Here is a 20,695-nt window from a genome sequence, read left to right on the forward strand (position 1 = left end):
CTGCTAAGTTCTCATTAGCTACTTTTCTCCTTGGCTTTTTCCAGCCACCGATAGAGGAAATCCTCAAGAGCCAGAGGCAAATGAAATCCAGACATGGTCTTCATACAAAATGAGGTGAGATATATCTTTGTAGGGGAAAGAATGCTTATCCAAAGTTATAAGGGATCACCAGGTTAAAGCAGAGTAAGGAAGGGCCTGATCAAGAAGTGACCTTTATAAGTCAAATAAATTGAGATCATTCATCCTTTCCTCCTTTTGTTCTTACATTCAGATGACACCAGATAAGAAGAAGAAGATAAATCAGGCCTTGGTCACCCTCTGCAGCAAGGAACAACATAAGCAAGTAGAAAGAGAAGTTGGGAAACTTGAGGAAATTTAGAGGGCAGAATAAATAATTGTTGAGAACAGCTAAACATGTGGAGGTGGCAATGGTGGTAAATGGTGCTTTCAGAAAGAAAGTGACAAAAAGAATCTTATTTCTTCTACTGAATTTGTCTATTTAGGGTTTTGGACATACTGAATCCTTATGTAGACTTTGACCTGGCAATTGACCATTTATGAAATTGGCCAAGATGACTAGGATTTCTAAATTCTATATATGATTTATTGGGGTCTGAGGTATATGTGGACTTTGATTTTTAAAACGTTTGGAATTGACCAAGATCATTAGGTTTTTTAAATTTTATATATTATTGGGCATTTTATATATTATTAAATTTTATATATTATTGGAGGAGGAGCCCAAGAGGTTTCTTGCCTTACAATTGACTGCAAAAGCCCAGGGAGGCAGGAGAAAACTCTTTTGCCTGGTTCTGCTTTCCAACCTTATTTACTCCTCACCACCGCGATTTTAGTGCGTCACCCCCCAGTGCACATCACCCGGTGCCGCCCGCACCCCCCGCACCTCCCTAGCGACGCCCCTGGATGAACCACAGCAAGCATCACCAGCATACCCTGAATTTCCAGGCAAACTGTGTTTCATGAGGATTCTTCACTAGTGTCACCCCCAAGTTCCCGAGCAGCAAGCATGGCAACCATATGCTTGACATGTCTGCCCTCAAGGCAACCATGGCATCATAGCCTAAGGGGGATGGCTAGCAAATGGGTGACAAGTTACTGCTTCAATTTTCCAGGTAAATGTGGCTACTCCCTTCAGCCTTATTGTATGACACCCTACCCAGTGGAGACCTATGGCCAGGAACAGCATGATGCATTCATGCCAACTTCCCTTGTCCCTGCCTGGTGTTCTGTTCAATGCCGCCAGGTGACTTGGATCTGTCCCTTGATCATACTCCTCCCTGGGTTTGGCAGGGAGAACAAGATAGCTTTCCTAAGAACAAGATAGCTTTTATTGCACAAGATTTGTGAGAGAGCAGCACCTGAATGAGAAACAGACAAGTGCGGAGTTGTCAATCATCTCCTTCTAGCAGGGCTGTTATGCCATTGCAATTTCATCCATAGACAGCAAAGCAATGGGCGCCAGTGAGGTATCAAAAGTACTGAGTGTGCCCCAACTCCATTTCAAATTAAATGCAAATTGGAACACTTACTCAGAAGGGGTTTCTTGCTTTTAAAGATGTGCAAACCTTGAGGGACTGCCTCCTTCCATAAAATCTGAGTCATTCTGTGAGTCAAAAAGAACAAGTCCAGTATGACATTAACAGACAATAAATGTCACTGTTGTTTTAGGTGCAGTGGACCCACTCAATAAAAATCTATTAGACATAAATCCATGAATGTATTTCTTAATTCAAGTATATCAAAAACTGAAATCCAGCCAGAGAGGTAGTGAAAGAGTGAGATGATAAAGGTGTCAAAGGAACACAGAAGAAGACGGCAGAACTGAATCAGTTCTTACAATCAGTATGAGTATTTGAGGCTTGTTGCTTTTTATTATAAAAATATAGACACATAAATCTTGTATGTTCCTGTTCAGCAAAGCTTCTGATTCCATGTTGTAGTAACAATAAATGCTAGATGTTGGCTTATAGCAAAAAGCACACATTCAAAATGGCAATCACTGGTTCATTTATTTGGCTTGACCCCACAGTCTATAAAAACATCTAATAATACACAAGGCCCTTTGTACAAAGCCAGTATTATCTACAATGGAATAAACATTTAATTAACTTGTATTAAACAAAACCAACCTATCTTTCAGAATGAACATGCTGATGAACCTAAGTGTCCACCTTGCTGTGATGGGGCCCCAAGCCAGTCAGAGCCAGTGTCGGCCCCACCTGTTTTCCCCACCTGTAAGCCCACCCAAGACCTCTCCCTGCAGAGGAGGTTTCCCCTCCAGGGCCAATCTGGTATTTCAAGGTCTCAGAAACTGCCCCAGAATAGAGGGTTGCATGTCACCCTGCTGGCCTCCTCCTGGGCTGGGCCTCCCCTTAGCTGCCCTCCAGTTGGAGATTGTTTCCTTCTTTGACCCTGCCCAGGTGTTTCTATTCCCTGGGGCTACTTGCTAGTTCTGCCTCACTTCTTAATAGCACTCCCTCACACGCACCTGTTTCTCCAGCCGTGAGAAGGTGGTCATGCTGACTCCATCCCTGTGACGTCCATGGCGGGACCCTGCCTTCCCCCCGGGATGTTTGGCTCGAACTGTGAAGGGGGTCGGGGTGCGGATGACTGTTTACTTGCTTGAGAGAGGCAGTTTATTTGGGTAATTGCCTTCGCATTCATCTGACCCCTTGCTGTGTCACACGGGGCCCAGCTCAAAGTCCACAAGTCCAACAGTCAACAAGAGTAGTGCCGCAGGTAAGTTCCTCTGCTCAAGTGGGGTTGCTGGGGCCCTGGGAAGAGGCTCATGGCTGCTTTGAGGCCTCCTGAGGAATGGGGTTGTGGCTTCACAGGCTGGCTGGGTTCAGGTAGGTGGGTCTCTCCTTGCACCCCCTTAAATGCAGGGTGAGACGGTCCCCCAGGGTCACCTCACAGCCAGGGGTATTGCAGCTGCCTTCCCTGGGTGTCTTCGCCCCTCTCTCCTTCTTGTCCTTCCTTGGGCCCAGCTCTGCATGGAGGGACGGATTCTACCCCTCCAAGGCAACTGACCCGCCAATTAAGGGTAGTGCGGTTGCTGCAGCTTCCTCTGGCCGTTCTCTAAAAGCCCAGGCCCAAGGAAGAGCAACCTCTAGCTGCTGGGTTCCTTATGAAAGCCCCACCTTTCTGGCCATGTGACTGGCCTGAGATCTCAGGCCCTTCTCCCAGGAAAACCCCAGCCTGGGGGCTGGATTCAGGCAGTACTCCTGTTGCTGCCCCACTCTTGAGGAGGCCCTTGCTCCCGAGGATACATGAGTTGTCAGGGCTGGGCCTGGGTGACAATCCCCCACCTGTTAAGTTCATCCCCAGACAATATGCGGCATATGACTCCAACAAACCAGTTACGTAGAGCCTGGACTGCTTCTTGCAAGTAACATACAGTTGAGTAATTCAGAGAAATGCAAGTTCTCACAGCAGAGGTGTCTGTAGTGAGTGTAATAGTAAGCATTGTAGGCAAGCAATGAGGCCAGCAAGAAAGGGCAAACCGAAAGGCTCCAGAAGAGTAAATGTGACCGTTCGGTTTGCAGTGTTTATACATCTGGCTTTCATCAAGATGAACCTTCAGATGCTCAACAGCTTCTATTAATTTTCCTTGTGGGATCTAACATAAATTGAAGCACCTGTGTTTCTCAATTCAATGGAGAACAACCATAATTTTCTTTGTTGTTCTCTTCAAAGCATCTTTCACCTCCTTGTTTCTCAGGCTGTAGATCAGGGGATTAAGCATGGGAATCGCCACAGTGTAGAACACAGAAGCTATTTTATCTGTGGCTAGAGAGTGATTTGTACCAGGCTGCAGGTACATAAACATCAGAGTCCCATAGAAGATGGTGACAGCAGTCAGGTGAGAAGCACACGTGGAGAAGACTTTGCTTCGACCATGAGCTGATCGGATTCTCAGGATGGCAGAGAGGATGAAAATGTAGGAGACGAAGACAATGAGAAGGGAGCATATTATTCCAAAAGCAGCTGAAATATAAATCAGTATCTGCTTGGTGCTTGTGTCAGAACAGGAAAGCTCTAAGAGTGGAAGGTCATCACAGTAGAAATGGTTAATCACATTAGCAGAGCAGAAGGACAGACGAAATGTAACTATTGTATGAAACAGGGCGACACAGAAACCGTATATATAGGGTCCTGCAACCAACTGAATGCAGACTCTTTGGGACATGACAGTCTGATAAAGCAGTGGGTTACAGATGGCCACATAGCGGTCATATGCCATTACTGATAGAAGAAAAAGCTCCGTGATCATGAAAGTCAAGAAGCAGCCCAACTGTGCTGCACATGCATAGTAGGAAATACTTTTCTTAGTTGCTAAAAAGTTTGCCAGCATCTTAGGGGCAATGACAGAAGAATAGCACAGGTCCACAAAAGCCAAGTGACTGAGGAAGAAGTACATGGGAGTATGGAGGTGGGCATCGGTCCTGATTAAAATGATGATCCCCAGATTTCCCATCACAGTGACCAAATAAATGAGGAGGAAGACTACAAATAGGAGAACCTGCAGGTCTGAGCGGTCAGTGATTCCAAACAGAATGAACTCCTTCACTGTGCTCGTGGTGTCATTGACACCTGCCATTTATTTCTTCAGGAGGACATGACTGAATCAGACAGGCTATTCAGCAAGCTGAACCTTACACACAGTTCTTCTTCAGCATGATTCTTCCCCAAGCAATCTAGTAACTCCCACAGTCATGGGGATGGGTCTTCAAGATCCAAAACACAGGCTGTGTGTTCTGCAGCACCGGGATGCTTTGAGAGAGTGACAATTTGTCCACACTGATTTGTGCATCTTTAAAGGAACAAAATTTATATTACATCCTTTAGATAAATAGGCAAATGTTCAAATGGATAAACGTCGCATAGCTACATTCACCAGAAAGTCAAGTTCGTTTTTCTATGTACGTTTGTGGGCATAATTAGGGTTCTTGATACATAATGTGTGGAATGGCCACCAATATCACACTATGCTTGCCAGCTACACAGTTTTCATAAGATGGCTTCAACCAGAGACCAAATGCTATTTGCATTCAGTACTATGGATCATTTAATATAGATGTGCTGCACCTCTTTAAAAAGGCAGAAACAATCTTGGACAAATCAGTAGAATTCTACACAGCAGAATTATGTTGGACAATCTCCCCCTCATTACATAAAACAAAAGTTTTAAAACTGTCGTTCTGTCCATCATAGAGTTGGAAGGGACCTAATAGGTCATCTAGCCCAACCCCCTGCCTTAGGCAGGAAATTCTTAGAGCATCTCCAACAGGTGCTTGTCTCAGCTTGAATATCTCTAGTGAGGGAGAGTCTGCCACCTCTCTCGGCAATCTGTTCCACTGCCGAACTGCCCTGACTGTCAGGAATTTTTTCCTGGTGTCTAATCAAAATTTCCTCTCTTGCCTCTTGTACCCATTGGTTCTCGTTCTACTTTCAGAGACAGCTGAGAATAAATTATTCCCATCTTCCATATGACAGCCCTTTAGGTATTTGAAGAGAGCTCTCATATCCCCTCTCAGCCTTCTCTTCTCCAGGCTGAACATGCCAAGTTGCCTCAACTTTTCCTCTTAGGGTTTCTCCAGCCCCCTGATCATCCTCGTTGCTGTCCTCTGAACCTGCTCCAGTTTGGCTGCATCTTTCTTAAACTGGGGTGCCCAGAACTGAACACAATACTGCAGGTGAGGTCTAACTAGTGCATAGTAAAGCGGAACCACAACTTCTCGTGACTTGGAAGTGACAGTTCTGTTAATGCAGGCTAAAATTGTATTTGCCTTCTTTGCAGCCGCATCACACTGCTGTCTCATGTTCATCCTGTGATCCACTGCAACTCCAAGATCCCGCTCCATGTAGTGCTGCCAAGCCATGTATCTCCCATTTTATACCTGCATCTTTGGTTGTTAACCTAGTAGCTCAGAAACATCTCCATTCTGGGTGGAGAGACTGTGTGTTTTTGGTTTAGTTTGTTTTGCCCCTAACCTGAATCTTGCCCATCTATAACTTTTAGGGTGAGTTTCTATATGGCAGTCCATGGAACATGTAATGATGTCTCTTGAATAGGCCAGATCTCTTTGTTTTACACAAAGAAAATCTTGGAAAACCTTCTGAGCTGGTCTGCCTTCTGCCTGTGCACTGGCTGAATTTATGACACATGATCTTATGGCAAAGCTAATCCTACTGCACTCATATTACAATGTAGACTTTTGCATGCAATTTCTGTTCTGAAATGGCAATTCTCCCTTTGGAGCAAATTGTCACAACAGAATTGGCTCATCATTAAAGCAATCTGTGGCCCAGCCTACCTGAGGAATTGCTTTCTGTTTCTTCCGCTAGTTTTGAACTACTTCACTCTCACAGGCATTTATTTATATGGGAATTTTTCTAGCAACCTATTCCCAGGTGTGTCCAGAGAAGATTTGCTCCTTTGAGAGATCTAAATTGGCTGACACTGTGAACAAACAATTGGGAAGAGAGAAATACTGAACATGTTCACTTGAAAGGTTTAGCGTTTGAATGGAAACCCCATGTACCCAGTCAAATGAGAAAGTGTGTGGACATCTGGCAGGTCTGAGTGCGGGAATGTTCTGTGCTTGGAGAACAGGTCATAGCAAGCTTGACCTTTCACCTCACATAATCTCTTCACATGTTTCCATAAGGCTGGGGCCATCTATAGACCGAGAACCAAATCTGATCCAGGCAAGGCCATGTCTTCCATGTCAGTGTCCTGGTTTTCTAAGTGGCTGTGAGAAATACTGCTGCTGAAATTTGAGGAGGGGAGGGGCCTTGGACATCAAATGTAACTGCCACGGAAATAAGCAGAACATATTTACTTTTGCCAGAGGGCTTGAAATTCAGATTATCCTGCACTTTTCAAATCTTTAGCATTTATCCATAAAAGTCTGTTAAATAATATAAGCCAATTCAGGTAGTAATTAGCAAGGATTGACTGCAGGGATAGGATTGGCTGCGAAAGCACATGCTGAATCCCAAGTCCCTTCCCAGGCCTGATCCATCTTGACAGAGCAACACAAACTTGTGCCAGTGATTGAGCTGGCACAGGTCCGAGTTGCCCCTCACTGTTCCTGGGGTTTACCCCAGGGCATGGAGGCAAATATTCTCTCACCCCAGTGGTTCCCAAACTTTTTTGACTGGTTGCTCCCTTGACCCATTGGGCCGTTGGCCATGGCTCTCCATTGGGACTACTACCCTATACATTGCATAGGGTGATGGGTTTTTTGTGAGGGTTCCGTAGCCCCTCCCCAGCTGATTTCTGCAGTTCCCTGGGGAGTCACAGCTCACAGTTTGGGAATCACTGCCTTACCCCAAGGAGACCTCCAGCAGTCAAAAATCCCCCATGGGATGCAGCGAAATTTACACAGGCACCGCTGCATCACCATGCAGGGTATTAGGTAAGAATGGGCTGTTTGACATGTAGTGTTTGTCATTTAACCTTTAGGGGTGACCTTTAGGGATGTGTTTAGGGAACACTTGGAACACATAGCCTGAAATATTATTATACTTCTTACATTTAATAACATTTATCCTGTTTGGGTTGCCTTCAGGAGCAGATTTTTTTGTGGGGGGCACAGGAGATGCATTGGAAGGGAAATATGAATTTAGGTTCACTTATTATCATAGTCTTGTGTGAAATTGGTTAGTTTAGTTAGTCTCAGATGCATCTGTTAAGAAACAGTGCATTGGGAATGCCTAAATATACGATGATGAAATAATTCCTCAGCTGATTGGGTAAGAGGCATTTTTTCAAGTGGGTGCTCCTTTTTTTTTTTTTTAGCAGGGGGAGAGTAACTGGCCCACCTCACCCCAGTACTGTCTGTTCTAGTGGCTGTCTGCTGGTATTCCTTTGCATCTTTTTAGATTGTGAGCCCTTTTGGGACAGGGAGCCATTTAGTTATTTGATTTTTCTCTGTAAACCGCTTTGTGAACTTTTAGTTGAAAAGTAGTATATAAATACTGTTAATAATAATAATAATAATAATAATAATAATAATAATAATAATAATAATAATAATAATTCATGAATACCTTGCCTAGGTGGCTTTAATTGCTCTGTAACAACAGACGTCACTAGAGAATCAGAGCCTTTGGGGTATCTTTACAAGCACATGGATAAGTACTCTGTGAATTTTTCATCAAGATAGCTACAGTTTGAAACATGATAATGCTCCATCCTGCAGGAAAGCTTCCTGGTGGTAAGGATAGTATTATGAAGGTAACTGCTGGAATTGCCAGCATTTTCAGTATTATTGGCAATTCATCAGATCTTTAAAATGGATGAGAAATAGAAAAACAAATGCTGAGGGCCTAAGGCTTTCAGGTCCTGAAATATGTGCCTTTCTATCCTGCTAGTGGGCTTCTGGGAGGCAACTGGGGGGAGGTACTTCTGGAGAAACAAGCAGCTGGACTAGATGGACTTTGGTCAGATCCAGCATTTTCTCATAAATGTCACGTTCTTATGTTGCAAAGGCATCTCTCCCTTAGTGGCATCTCTCTCCTTAGCGTTGTAGGAAAGCTGTTTGCCGGAGTTGCACTAAAGAGGCTCCAGGTACTTGCAGAGAGCGTCTATCCAGAATCGCAGTGTGGATTCCGAGCCAACAGGTCCACCACTGATATGGTATTCTCCCTTAGACAACTGCAGGAGAAATGCAGGGAACAACGACAGCCACTCTTTATAGCCTTCATAGATCTCACGAAGGCTTTCGACCTGGTCAGCAGAGACGGCCTCTTCAAAATTCTCCCCAAGATTTGATGTCCACCCAGGCTCCTCAGCATCATCAGATCCTTCCACAAGGACATGAAGGGCAGTGTTGTCTTCGATGGCTCCACATCAGACCCCTTTGACATCCGAAGCGGAGTGAAGCAGGGCTGTGTTCTTGCGCCAACCTTGTTTGGGATTTTCTTCGCTGTCCTGCTGAAGCAGGCCTTTGGAACTGCAACAGAAGGCATCTGTCTCCGGACCAGATCAGATGGAAAGCTCTTCAACCTCTCCAGACTGAGCAAAGTCCAAAATCCAGCTGAAATGTCTGCGTGACTTCCTCTTTGCCGACGATGCAGCTGTCACTACCCACTCTGCCAAAGATCTCCAGCAGCTCATGGATCGTTTTAGCAAAGCCTGCCAAGATTTTGGACTGACAATCAGCCTGAAGAAAACACAGGTCATGGTTCAGGATGTGGACTCACCTCCCTGCATTACAATCTCTGCGCATGAACTGGAGGTTGTCCATGACTTTGTGTACCTTGGCTCAACGATCTCCGACACTCTTTCTCTCGATACCGAGCTAAAAAAGTGCATCGGTAAAGCAGCTACCACGTTTTCCAGACTCACAAAGAGAGTCTGGTACAACAGGAAGCTGACGGAACATACCAAGATCCAGGTCTACAGAGCTTGCGTCCTGAGTACACTTCTGTACTGCAGCGAGTCATGGACTCTTCGCTCACAACAGGAGAGGAAACTGAGCGCTTTCCACATGCGCTGCCTCCAACGCATCCTCGGCATCACCTGGCAGGACAAAGTTCCAAACAACGAAGTCCTGGAACGAGCTGGAATCCCTAGCATGTATGCAATGCTGAAACAGAGACGCCTGCGTTGGCTCGGTCATGTTGTGAGAATGGATGATGGCCGGATCCCAAAGGATCTCCTCTATGGAGAACTCGTGCAAGGAAAGCGCCCTACAGGTAGACCACAGCTGCGATACAAGGACATCTGCAAGAGGGATCTGAAGGCCCTAGGAGTGGACCTCAACAAGTGGGAAACCCTGGCCTCTGAGCAGCCCGCTTGGAGGCAGGCTGTGCAGCATGGCCTTTCCCAGTTTGAAGAGACACTTGGCCAACAGTCTGAGGCAAAGAGGCAAAGAAGGAAGGCCCATAGCCAGGGAGACAGACCAGGGACAGACTGCACTTGCTCCCGGTGTGGAAGGGATTGTCACTCCCGAATTGGCCTTTTCAGCCACACGAGACGCTGTTCCAGAACCACCTTTCAGAGTGCGATACCATAGTCTTTTGAGACTGAAGGTTGCCAACACACATATGTTGCAAACAGAAATGCCACAATTTGTTTATATTTAAAACACTGTGTGTTACCTCCCTAATTTTATAAAAAGCTTTCAAGTTGGTGTACAACATCAAATTCTAATAATAAAAAAGGCAACCAATGGAAAACAGTATTAACCTGGCATTACCTAGTTTAAAAGCCATGCATCTTGCCCCAATATGAGAATAAGATAGTTCTATAACAACACCCCTAACTGTCATGCAAAATGTGGAGCTATTGGTTGGACAGGGATCGGCTTCCTCCCTTTCAATGAAAGGGAAAGTCATTGTAGGTGCAAGAGTTCAATGTGCTCATCAATGTGTAGGTGCAAGAGTTCAATGGGTCCCTCATCCAGAAAAGAACAAAGGTTACAGGGTGTCAGCTATAAAAACTTGGTTAAATCCCACTGAAACTGAAAGAATTAACAGATTTGCTGCTTTGATCCAAAGGATTAAGTACCACAAAACGCCTTCATCCTACACACAAGTTCTTTATATGTATTTGCTAGGAGAGGATCCATGCTTTCTTCTTGTTGGCATCCTTCAGTCTCGGAAGACTATGGTGTCACGCTCTGAATGGTGGTTCTGGAACAGGGTGTCCTCTCCAGTGCGCGAAGCCTGGGTAAAGTAGGTATGGAGGATAGGCTGTTACCCATGCAGCAAATCCCCCCTCTCCACATTGCTGAAATGGTCCAATGGAAAGGCAGAGGCCAATATGGTTGGTTCCAGCGGCGTCACAGGAGTTGCCAGAACATGACTGTGTTTAGCCATGAACAGCCTCAGGGACTCCGGCTCTGGATTTTGCCTGGAGGTTGACTCCTGAAGCCTTTTCCATAACTGGATGTAGCCACAAGGCAGTGGAGGTTTGGGATCAGAGTTTTCCTTCTCTCCTGCTTTCTTAGGCATCTCAGAATATAGGCAGTACACATCCAGACTATTCTTTTTCTGTATTTGCCTCTTCTTATTTCTCTCACATCAGGTAATTCATATCGGGAGAAATGTCTATGTGGAATCACACGACAGTCACTGAGTTCATTCTCCTGGGAGTCACGAATCAGGCAGAGCTAAGACTGCCCCTCTTCTTTTTGTTTCTACTTATCTATGTGGTCACCTTAATGGGAAACCTGGGGATGATTTTGCTAATCAGGGAGGATTCTCTACTTCATATTCCCATGTATTAATTTCTCAGTAACTTAGCTTTTGTGGATGCCAATTATTCCTCCGCTATTACACCCAAAATGTTGACTGGTCTCTTAGTGGAAAGGGAAACTGTTGAGTTTGCTGGCTGCACAACACAAATGTTTATGTTTGTTGTATTTGGGAGTACTGAATGCCTCCTATTGGCTGTGATGGCATATGACAGGTATGTGGCTATCTGTAACCCTTTACGTTACTCTGTCATAATGTCTTCAAAAATGTGTATTGAACTTGTAACTGGTTCATATGCTTTGGGTATTTTGTATGCCATTGCAAATATTGTCTTCACTTTTACTTTGTCTTTCTGTGGGCCAAATGAGATCAATCACTTTTTCTGTGACATTCCCCCTGTGTTGCAAATTTCTTGCTCTGATACCCATCTCAATGAGACAGTGATTTTTGCACTTGTAAGTATAAATTGTGTGGGTACCACAGTGATCATCTTTATCTCCTATGTCTGTATCTTGACCACTATCTTGAAAATCCATTCAGCTTCAAGTAGGCGCACGGCCTTCTCCAAAGTGGCCTCTTTGTTCTACACAGTTGTGATTCCCATGTTGAACCCTCTCATCTATAGCCTAAGGAACAAGAAGGTGAAGGATGCCTTTTGGAGAGTGTTTGGGAAGATTCTGTAATTCTAAAATGCAATGATATAATAAACACAGATAATAATGAGCAGTATCTTCAACTTTCATTCTTTGTCATGCAGTGCTGACACCAGTTTACTGGAGACTCTGAGTAAAACTCTGAGTAAAGACTCTGAGCAACATTAAGGGGAATAATAAAAGCTTCTTCAAATATGTTAGAAGCAGGAAACCCGCCAGAGAAGCAGTTGGCCCTCTGGATGGTGAGGGAGGGAAAGGGGAGATAAAAGGAGACTTAGAGATGGCAGAGAAATTAAATGAGTTCTTTGCATCTGTCTTCACGGCAGAAGACCTCAGGCAGATACGAACGGCCCCTCCTAACCGAGGAGTTAAGTCAGATAGAGGTTAAAAGAGAAGATGTTTCAGACCTCATTGATAAATTAAAGATCAATAAGTCACCGGGCCCTGATGGCATCCACCCAAGGGTTATTAAGGAATTGAAGAATGAAGTTGCAGATCTCTTGACTAAGGTATGCAACTTGTCTCTCAAAACGGCCACGGTGCCAGAAGATTGGAGGATAGCAAATGTCACGCCTATTTTTAAAAAGGGAAAGAGGGGGGACCCGGGAAACTATAGGCCGGTCAGCCTAACATCTATACCGGGTAAGATGGTGGAATGCCTCATCAAAGATAGGATCTCAAAACACATAGACAAACAGGCCTTGCTGAGGGAGAGTCAGCATGGCTTCTGTAAGGGTAAGTCTTGCCTCACAAACCTTATAGAATTCTTTGAAAAGGTCAACAGGCATGTGGATGCGGGAGAACCCGTGGACATTATATATCTGGACTTTCAGAAGGCGTTTGACACGGTCCCTCACCAAAGGCTACTGAAAAAACTCCACAGTCAGGGAATTAGAGGACAGGTCCTCTCGTGGATTGAGAACTGGTTGGAGGCCAGGAAGCAGAGAGTGGGTGTCAATGGGCAATTTTCACAATGGAGAGAGGTGAAAAGCGGTGTGCCCCAAGGATCTGTCCTGGGACCGGTGCTTTTCAACCTCTTCATAAATGACCTGGAGACAGGGTTGAGCAGTGAAGTGGCTAAGTTTGCAGATGACACCAAACTTTTCCGAGTGGTAAAGACCAGAAGTGATTGTGAGGAGCTCCTTTAGGATCTCTCCAGACTGGCAGAATGGGCAGCAAAATGGCAGATGCGCTTCAATGTCAGTAAGTGTAAAGTCATGCACATTGGGGCAAAAAATCAAAACTTTAGATATAGGCTGATGGGTTCTGAGCTGTCTGTGACAGATCAGGAGAGAGATCTTGGGGTGGTGGTGGACAGGTCGATGAAAGTGTCGACCCAATGTGCGGCGGCAGTGAAGAAGGCCAATTCTATGCTTGGGATCATTAGGAAGGGTATTGAGAACAAAACGGTTAGTATTATAATGCTGTTGTACAAATCGATGGTAAGGCCACACCTGGAGTATTGTGTCCAGTTCTGGTCGCCGCATCTCAAAAAAGACATAGTGGAAATGGAAAAGGTGCAAAAGAGAGCGACTAAGATGATTACGGGGCTGGGGCACCTTCCTTATGAGGAAAGGCTACGGCGTTTGGGCCTCTTCAGCCTAGAAAAGAGACGCTTGAGGGGGGACATGATTGAGACATACAAAATTATGCAGGGGATGGACAGAGTGGATAGGGAGATGCTCTTTACACTCTCACATAATACCAGAACCAGGGGACATCCACTAAAATTGAGTGTTGGGAGGGTTAGGACAGACAAAAGAAAATATTTCTTTACTCAGCGCATGGTCGGTCTGTGGAACTCCTTGCCACAGGATGTGGTGCTGGTGTCTAGCCTAGACGCCTTTAAAAGGGGATTGGACAAGTTTCTGGAGGAAAAATCCATTATGGGGTACAAGCCATGATGTGTATGCGCAACCTCCTGATTTTAGGAATGGGTTAAGTCAGAATGCCAGATGTAGGGGAGAGCACCAGGATGAGGTCTCTTGTTATCTGGTGTGCTCCCTGGGGCATTTGGTGGGCCGCTGTGAGATACAGGAAGCTGGACTAGATGGGCCTATGGCCTGATCCAGTGGGGCTGTTCTTATGTTCTTATGTTCTAAAAGCCTTACACTGAACAATGGATAGTGGTAGAAGGTGATTGGGACATTGATGAATTACAGCACTACAGTATAAGAGAACTCAAATTTGGAGAGGGTGATGCTCAAGCATGAGGAGATGGGCTTAAACCCTCCTGTTTGTGCGATATAAGCTGCTGAGGTTGAGAGGCACTTCCATGACTTGGCTCCTCCTATGATCACTGAAAGGAAGAAAGGATAGGTGTAGAGCATGATAAGCATTATCTTATGTAGAGCACTCTTCAGTGTTTTACATTGAGTGTAACATGTATGACTATATGCCTCTGGGGCATAAGTCATGGGTGTGTCCTCGGTGCAAGGAGCTCCAGGGTCTCAGGGAATGTGTCCGCTCCCTTGAAGCCTTGGTGGCCGACTTGGAGAAACAGAGGCAGGCAGAGAAGGACCGAGGGGAGACTTCCGGGGACGATCAGGCTTCGTCCCAACCCCAGGCCAAGAGAGACTATGAGGAACACATGGCCAGCAGCATTAAGGGGAATAATAAAAGCTTCTTCGAATATGTTAGACGCAAAGGGTAAAGCAAAGAATGTTAGACATTGAGGCACAAAACCTCTTTGAACTTGCTTCTAGAATTTGCTCCCCTCTTAATTTCTCTATCCCGCTAAAGTATGGGCAAATGGCTCCTTATCTGAGTATTCTGATCAACCCCTCAGAACATCGTGCAATCTCTTTGGCAAGATTCAATGTGTTTCCATCCAAGGTCACAGAAGGCAGATATAGGCAAATACCATATAAAGAAAGCCTCTGCCCTTGTAATTTGGGAAATGTTGAATCAATCATACACATTCTTTTTTATTGTCCTCGGCATACTAGATCCCGCCACACTTACATGACTCCACTTCTCGGCAAAATGAATGGGCTTTCGGATGAGGCAAAACTGAAGTGTCTCCTAAATGACTGCTCACCAGATGTGCTAGAGGGAATTTCTAAATTTTTACTTTTGGTGATTTCCAAGCCTTCTTAATGCAATTTGTCAAAAATGTTGATATTTTATGTTAAACTGTAAATGTTTTATTAGTAATTTAGTATCTTAACTCCGTTTTTGATAAACGGGATTAGGACTAATTATGTTTGCTTTTATGATTTCTCTAACTAAGCCTAATAAAGGTTCATTCATTCATTCATTCATTCATTCATGTTAGAAGCAGGAAACCCGCCAGAGAAGCGGTTGGCCTTCTGGATGGTGAGGGAAGGAAAGGGGAGATAAAAGGAGACTTAGAGATGGCAGAGAAATTAAATGAGTTCTTTGCATCTGTCTTCACGGCAGAAGACCTCGGGCAGATACCGCTGCCCAAATGGCCCCTCCTGACTGAGGAGTTAAGTCAGATAGAGGTTAAAAGAGAAGATGTTTCAGACCTCATTGATAAATTAAAGATCAATAAGTCACTGCGCCCTGATGGCATCCACCCAAGAGTTATTAAGGAATTGAAGAATGAAGTTGCTGATCTCTTGACTAAAATATGCAACTTGTCCCTCAAAATGGCCACGGTGCCAGAAGATTGGAGGATAGCAAATGTCACACCAATCTTTAAAAAGGGAAAGAGGGGGGACCTGGGAAACTATAGGCCGGTCAGCCTAACATCTATACCAGGTAAGATGGTGGAATTCCTCATCAAAGATAGAATCTCAAAACACATAGATGAACAGGCCTTGCTGAGGTAGAATCAGCATGGCTTCTGTAAGGGTAAGTCTTGCCTCACGAAACTTTTAGAATTCTTTGAAAAGGTCAACAGGCATGTGGATGCAGGAGAACCCGTGGACATTATATATCTGGACTTTCAGAAGGCGTTCGACACGGTCCCTCACCAAAGGCTACTAAAAAACTCCACAGTCAGGGAATTAGAGGACAGGTCCTCTCATGGATTGAGAACTGGTTGGAGGCCAGGAAACAGAGAGTGGGTGTCAATGGGCAATTTTCACAATGGAGAGAGGTGAAAAGCGGTGTGCCCCAAGGATCTGTCCTGAGTCTGGTGCTTTTCAATCTCTTCATAAATGACCTGGAGATAGAGGTGAGCAGTGAGGTGGCTAAGTTTGCAGACGACACCAAACTTTTCCGAGTGGTGAAGACCAGAAGTGATTGTGAGGAGCTCCTTTAGGATCTCTCCAGACTGGCAGAATGGGCAGCAAAATGGCAGATGCGCTTCAATGTCAGTAACTGTAAAGTCATGCACATTGGGGCAAAAAATCAAACCTTCACATATACGTAGGCTAATGGGTTCTGAGCTGTCTGTGACAGATCAGGAGAGCGTTCTTCCGGTGGTGGTGGACAGCTCGATGAAAGTGTCAACCCAATGTGCGGCGGCAGTGAAGGCCAATTCTATGCTTGGGATCATACAGGCCAAGCCAAAAATACGTGGAGACATAAGTTGTTCAGGAGCAATGGGAGAGGGGGTTAAAATATGTAATATATACTTTCTCAGTAACCTGATCAACCTTGTGGAATAGGCCAGTTTGTTATATCCCGTTTTCCTTGTTTTTATTAACATTCACACATTCTGCAGTGTCTCAAGCAGCGTGTTAGGCATACAATGCAGTCAGGATCACTCATCTTGCCACAGTGAGGAAAGGCTAATGCCGAATGAAAGAACCTTAGGATGCAGTCCACTGCTGTTATAGGATGCTGAAGTGATTTACATGTTCCACTAGAAGATGGTTCTGCAGGCAGGTGGCTCCCACACATAACCTCTGGCCATTTGTGCTGGTATGCCTGGCCCACAGAATGATGGAGTTACTTTCTGAGGTTTACATCATGACTTGCATCATGAGAACCGCCACGATAGGATTGGGCTGTTAATTTCTCCACAGCAGCATGCAATAAGAGCATGAAAACATTAGGGATTAGGTCCCAGAGGAGACAAGACAGTGAATAAATACACCATGATGCTTCATTTAGGTGATTTTCTTCTGAGTCATCTGGTGCTCCATTTCATAGGTGTTACCCAACATTAGATAAGGTATTGCAGAGGTAACTAGCAGAAATCAATGGATTGTTGTTTATTTGATTTATATTTGCAAGTTGGATAAGAGATAAGTTGGATAACAGATACTGTAGATATTGATTCTGGATTTCTATGGGAAATGCCTTGTAGATTAAGGCTGAATTCAGCCTAAACTGTTCACTTCTTTCCACATCCATATGGAAATATTTCATGGGGAATTTAATTTTACATGAGAGCTTTCAGAATGACATTTGAACATGAAAAAAGTATTTGGCTAAGCAGGGGAGACCTTCAGTTAATTCTCATATTCCACATTGTTTTGTGTCAGATTGTTTGGACTTAAAAATCTTTCTCAAACACTGGAATATGGCTGTCAGGCTGCTTGTGGAATGTTGACATGCGGACACGTGAACAGATGTGGTAGGAGATGGCACCAGCATGTTGCAGATACTTCCCTTGTTAGGAAAGTAGAACTTATATGCTGAAGTCTGTGGAATATTGGGAACAAGGTCTAAATGACCAAGTAAGATAAACACTGCAAAGGTAGTCACAGGAGGCCTGTCTCCTTTGGAATATGGCATAGTACAGAATTGAAATTAGGGCTGCAATCCTAACCACACTTTCCTGAGAGTAAGCCCCATTGAACAAAATAGGACTTGCTTCTGAGTAGACCTGGTTAGGTTTGTGCCCTGAATCTCAGCTGTGCTGTTGGAATGTTTTGACAATGAAGAACAATGTAGGAGCTTTTCAAATCAGATTTTCACTGCAGTAAAAATTTGCTCCTGAGAAACCAAGGGCGAGAGATTTATGGGGGCAGTTCTAAACTCTTTGGCAGATGGGCAGGATAAAAACAGGTACATTAGGAAGACATTTTCCTGCAGCAGTTTTCTGAGTTACAAATTCCTACTTCAGCATATTGCTTGTTAGCCTGAATATTACTCAACAGAAGCCCCTTCTTGCATCTCAGCCATAAACATTCCTCAGATGGAATTCAGTAGTTTGAGACAAATGGATCCAAGGTAGATGTAACCTCCACACTCTCCATCATCTGTGCATCACTTGTCCTATCACTAAGTGCCATTTGCTTCTCAGCTTGGATTTTGGTTTTCTTGTACATACGCCTCACAACTCTGTGGCTGCAATCCTATCCACACTTGCCTGGAAGTAAACCCCATTGACTAACATGGAACTCACTTCTGCATAGACAAGAATTGGATTGGGCTTGCACGGCACAACCCTATGCATGTCTACTCAGAAGTAAGTTGCATTGTGTTCAGTGGGGCTCACTCCCAGGAAAGCGTGCAGAGGATTGCAGCCATAGTCAATTTTATTTATTCACATAACTTTATTTCTGTTTTTTTGCTCCCAGGAGGTAGGTCAGATTGATGGAAACATCTCCATGCAACCAGACCAGAGTCACGGAGTTCTTTCTTTCTGGAATCACGAACAGGACAGAACTAAAACTGCCCTTATTCCTGTTGCTTCTCCTGATCTATTTTGTCACCCTGGTGGGAAATCTGGGGATTATCTTTTTAATCAGGGTTGACTCCCAACTTCACACTCCCATGTATTTCTTTCTTAGCCACTTGGCTTTTGTGGATGTCAACTATTCCTCCACAATTACTCCAAAAATATTGACAGATCTCTTAGCAGAGAGAAAGAACATTGTTTTGGGGGGCTGTGCAACTCAAATGTTTGTCTTTGTTGTATGTGGGAGTACCGAATGTCTCCTGTTGGCCGTGATGGCATATGACCGGTATGTGGCCATCTGTAGCCCTCTGCATTACTCTGCCATAATGTCTGCAAAAATGTGTATTGAGCTTGTAGCTGGTTCGTATGCTCTTGGGTTTTTGTATGGAGTCGTACACACTGCGTTCACCTTTACTTTATCCTTTTGTGGGCCAAATGTGATCAACCATTATTTCTGTGATATCCCCCCACTTCTAAAATTGTCTTGTTCCGATACCCACACCAATGAGATTGTGCTATTTGCACAAGTTAGTATAAACTGTGTTGGTACTACAGTGATAATCTTAATCTCCTATATCTGTATTCTGTTCACCATTCTAAAGATCCGTTCCTTCGAGAGCAGACACAAAGCCCTTTCCACTTGTACTTCCCACTTGACAGTTGTAAGCTTATTCTATGGGACAATTTTCTTTATGTATTTGAGGCCTAGCTCCACATATACATTAGAACAAGACAAAGCGGCTTCTTTGTTCTACACTGTGGTGATTCCCATGCTGAACCCTCTCGTCTACAGCCTGAGAAACAAGGAGGTCAAGGAGGCTTTTAGAAGAGTTCTTAAAAAGACATTAGAATTCTAAAAAACAATCTTTAAATAAACAAACAAACAAACAAATGCTTTGACTTCAATAGTAAGAGTATTTTTCAAATATCCTTGGTTGGTTTAAATGCCTTAAACTCTGGAAATTGTAGTTTTGTACCAAGAATAGTCTCTTAGGGTCCCTAGGGCCCAATCCTATCAACTTTCATGTGCTGATGTAGCTGTGCCAATGGGGTGTGTGCTGCATCCTGCACTGGGGGGAGGGGGAAGTCATGGAGGCCTACTTAAGGTAAGGGAATATTTGTTCCCTTATCTCAGGGCTGCATTGGAAGTGGAAAGTTGGTTAGGATTGGGCCCCTAGTTTCCTTCAGAGAACTATGTTTCTCTAGGCCTCTATATAAGCTTCTTTCAAAGTTTTTAACTTTCAAAACTCCTCTGAGGCTTGACACAATAAGCCAAGGTTTTCTGAATCCCAAGATGTTGCTCTAGGTCTATCATACTGCTCCAAGTGAGATAAGGATTTTGTGTTGCAAGAACTACTGAAGTTCACCTAGCACAGAGCTATGGCTAGGAAAGGGCTGTCTTGCCCTGAATATAGAAATTGGGAACTTAGGGCCAAATCCTATGCAACTTTCCAGCTCTGGTGTAGCTGTGCCAATGGAGTGTGCACTGCATTTTGTGGTGGGAGGGTAGTCATGGAGGCTTCCACAAGGTCAGGGAACATTTGTTCCTTTGCCTCAGAGCTGCATTGCAGCTGCACCAGTGCTGGAAAGTTGGATAGGATTGGGCCCTTAGAAGAAGTGGAAGGTAAGTATTTTGAAATATAGCTCCTATCTTGTAATATATGGATTTCTTCCCCCTGAGCATGTGAAAGAAAATCCCTTTGCTCTGGGTGAAGGGAGGTGTTGGAGTGAAGCCTTTCTAAGTGCCTGGAGAGAGACTGATAGATGGATTGTCTGCCTAATGACTCTGTCTTACATCACAAAGGTCAGCAAGGCTGTTTTTAAATTGCCTAGCAAAAGGACATTATTTTTTAAATGGATTTGCTTTAATGTGATTTTTGCCATCCAGTGAATTCTGGGAATGGAATAATGAGACTCAACCTGTATTTGGGAACAAGTATCCTGCTTCTTTTCTGGAAGTTGCATTAATGACAGCCCCCTGAAATGTGGAAATCCTTGCTCTTTACAGCCCAATCCTATCGATTATACCTCACCAATGCAGAGGTGCCAAAATGGCAATAGTTGCGTCCTAGAGTATGAGTGTGGGGGTGGGAATGGATAGGATTGGGCTGAAAAGACTGCTGGGCACCTGCTGGAGCAGGTAAGTTAGTGGGGGGGGGGCAGGAGAAGGTGGAACAAGTGTGGGGAGAGGACAAAACTGTGTGGGGAGTGGGCAGGAATACGGGAGGGGAGACTATGGGTGGTAGTGTATCTGACAACAATGGCG

General features: G+C 44.5%; 2 protein-coding genes and 1 pseudogene across 2 annotated transcripts; 2 read left to right on the forward strand and 1 right to left on the reverse strand.

Moving 5' to 3' along the window:
- Positions 1-3,673: 3,673 nt before the first annotated feature.
- LOC136654291 (olfactory receptor 8U3-like) lies at positions 3,674-4,700 on the reverse strand. Its single transcript, XM_066631247.1, has 2 exons — positions 4,681-4,700; positions 3,674-4,595 (listed from the first exon to the last, which is right to left on the reverse strand). Exons 1-2 carry the CDS (start codon positions 4,698-4,700, stop codon positions 3,674-3,676), a joined length of 942 nt encoding a protein of 313 aa, XP_066487344.1.
- A 6,381-nt stretch (positions 4,701-11,081) lies between these two features.
- Positions 11,082-11,915, forward strand: LOC136636360 (olfactory receptor 8U3-like; annotated as a pseudogene).
- A 5,768-nt stretch (positions 11,916-17,683) lies between these two features.
- Positions 17,684-19,286, forward strand: LOC136644536 (olfactory receptor 5AP2-like). Its single transcript, XM_066620511.1, has 2 exons — positions 17,684-17,695; positions 18,369-19,286. The coding sequence occupies exons 1-2, from the start codon at positions 17,684-17,686 to the stop codon at positions 19,284-19,286; spliced, it is 930 nt and encodes a 309-aa protein (XP_066476608.1).
- The last annotated feature ends 1,409 nt before the right edge of the window (positions 19,287-20,695 follow it).

Source organism: Tiliqua scincoides, chromosome 1 (assembly GCF_035046505.1).
Source record: "Tiliqua scincoides isolate rTilSci1 chromosome 1, rTilSci1.hap2, whole genome shotgun sequence".
Taxonomy (NCBI): domain Eukaryota; kingdom Metazoa; phylum Chordata; class Lepidosauria; order Squamata; family Scincidae; genus Tiliqua; species Tiliqua scincoides.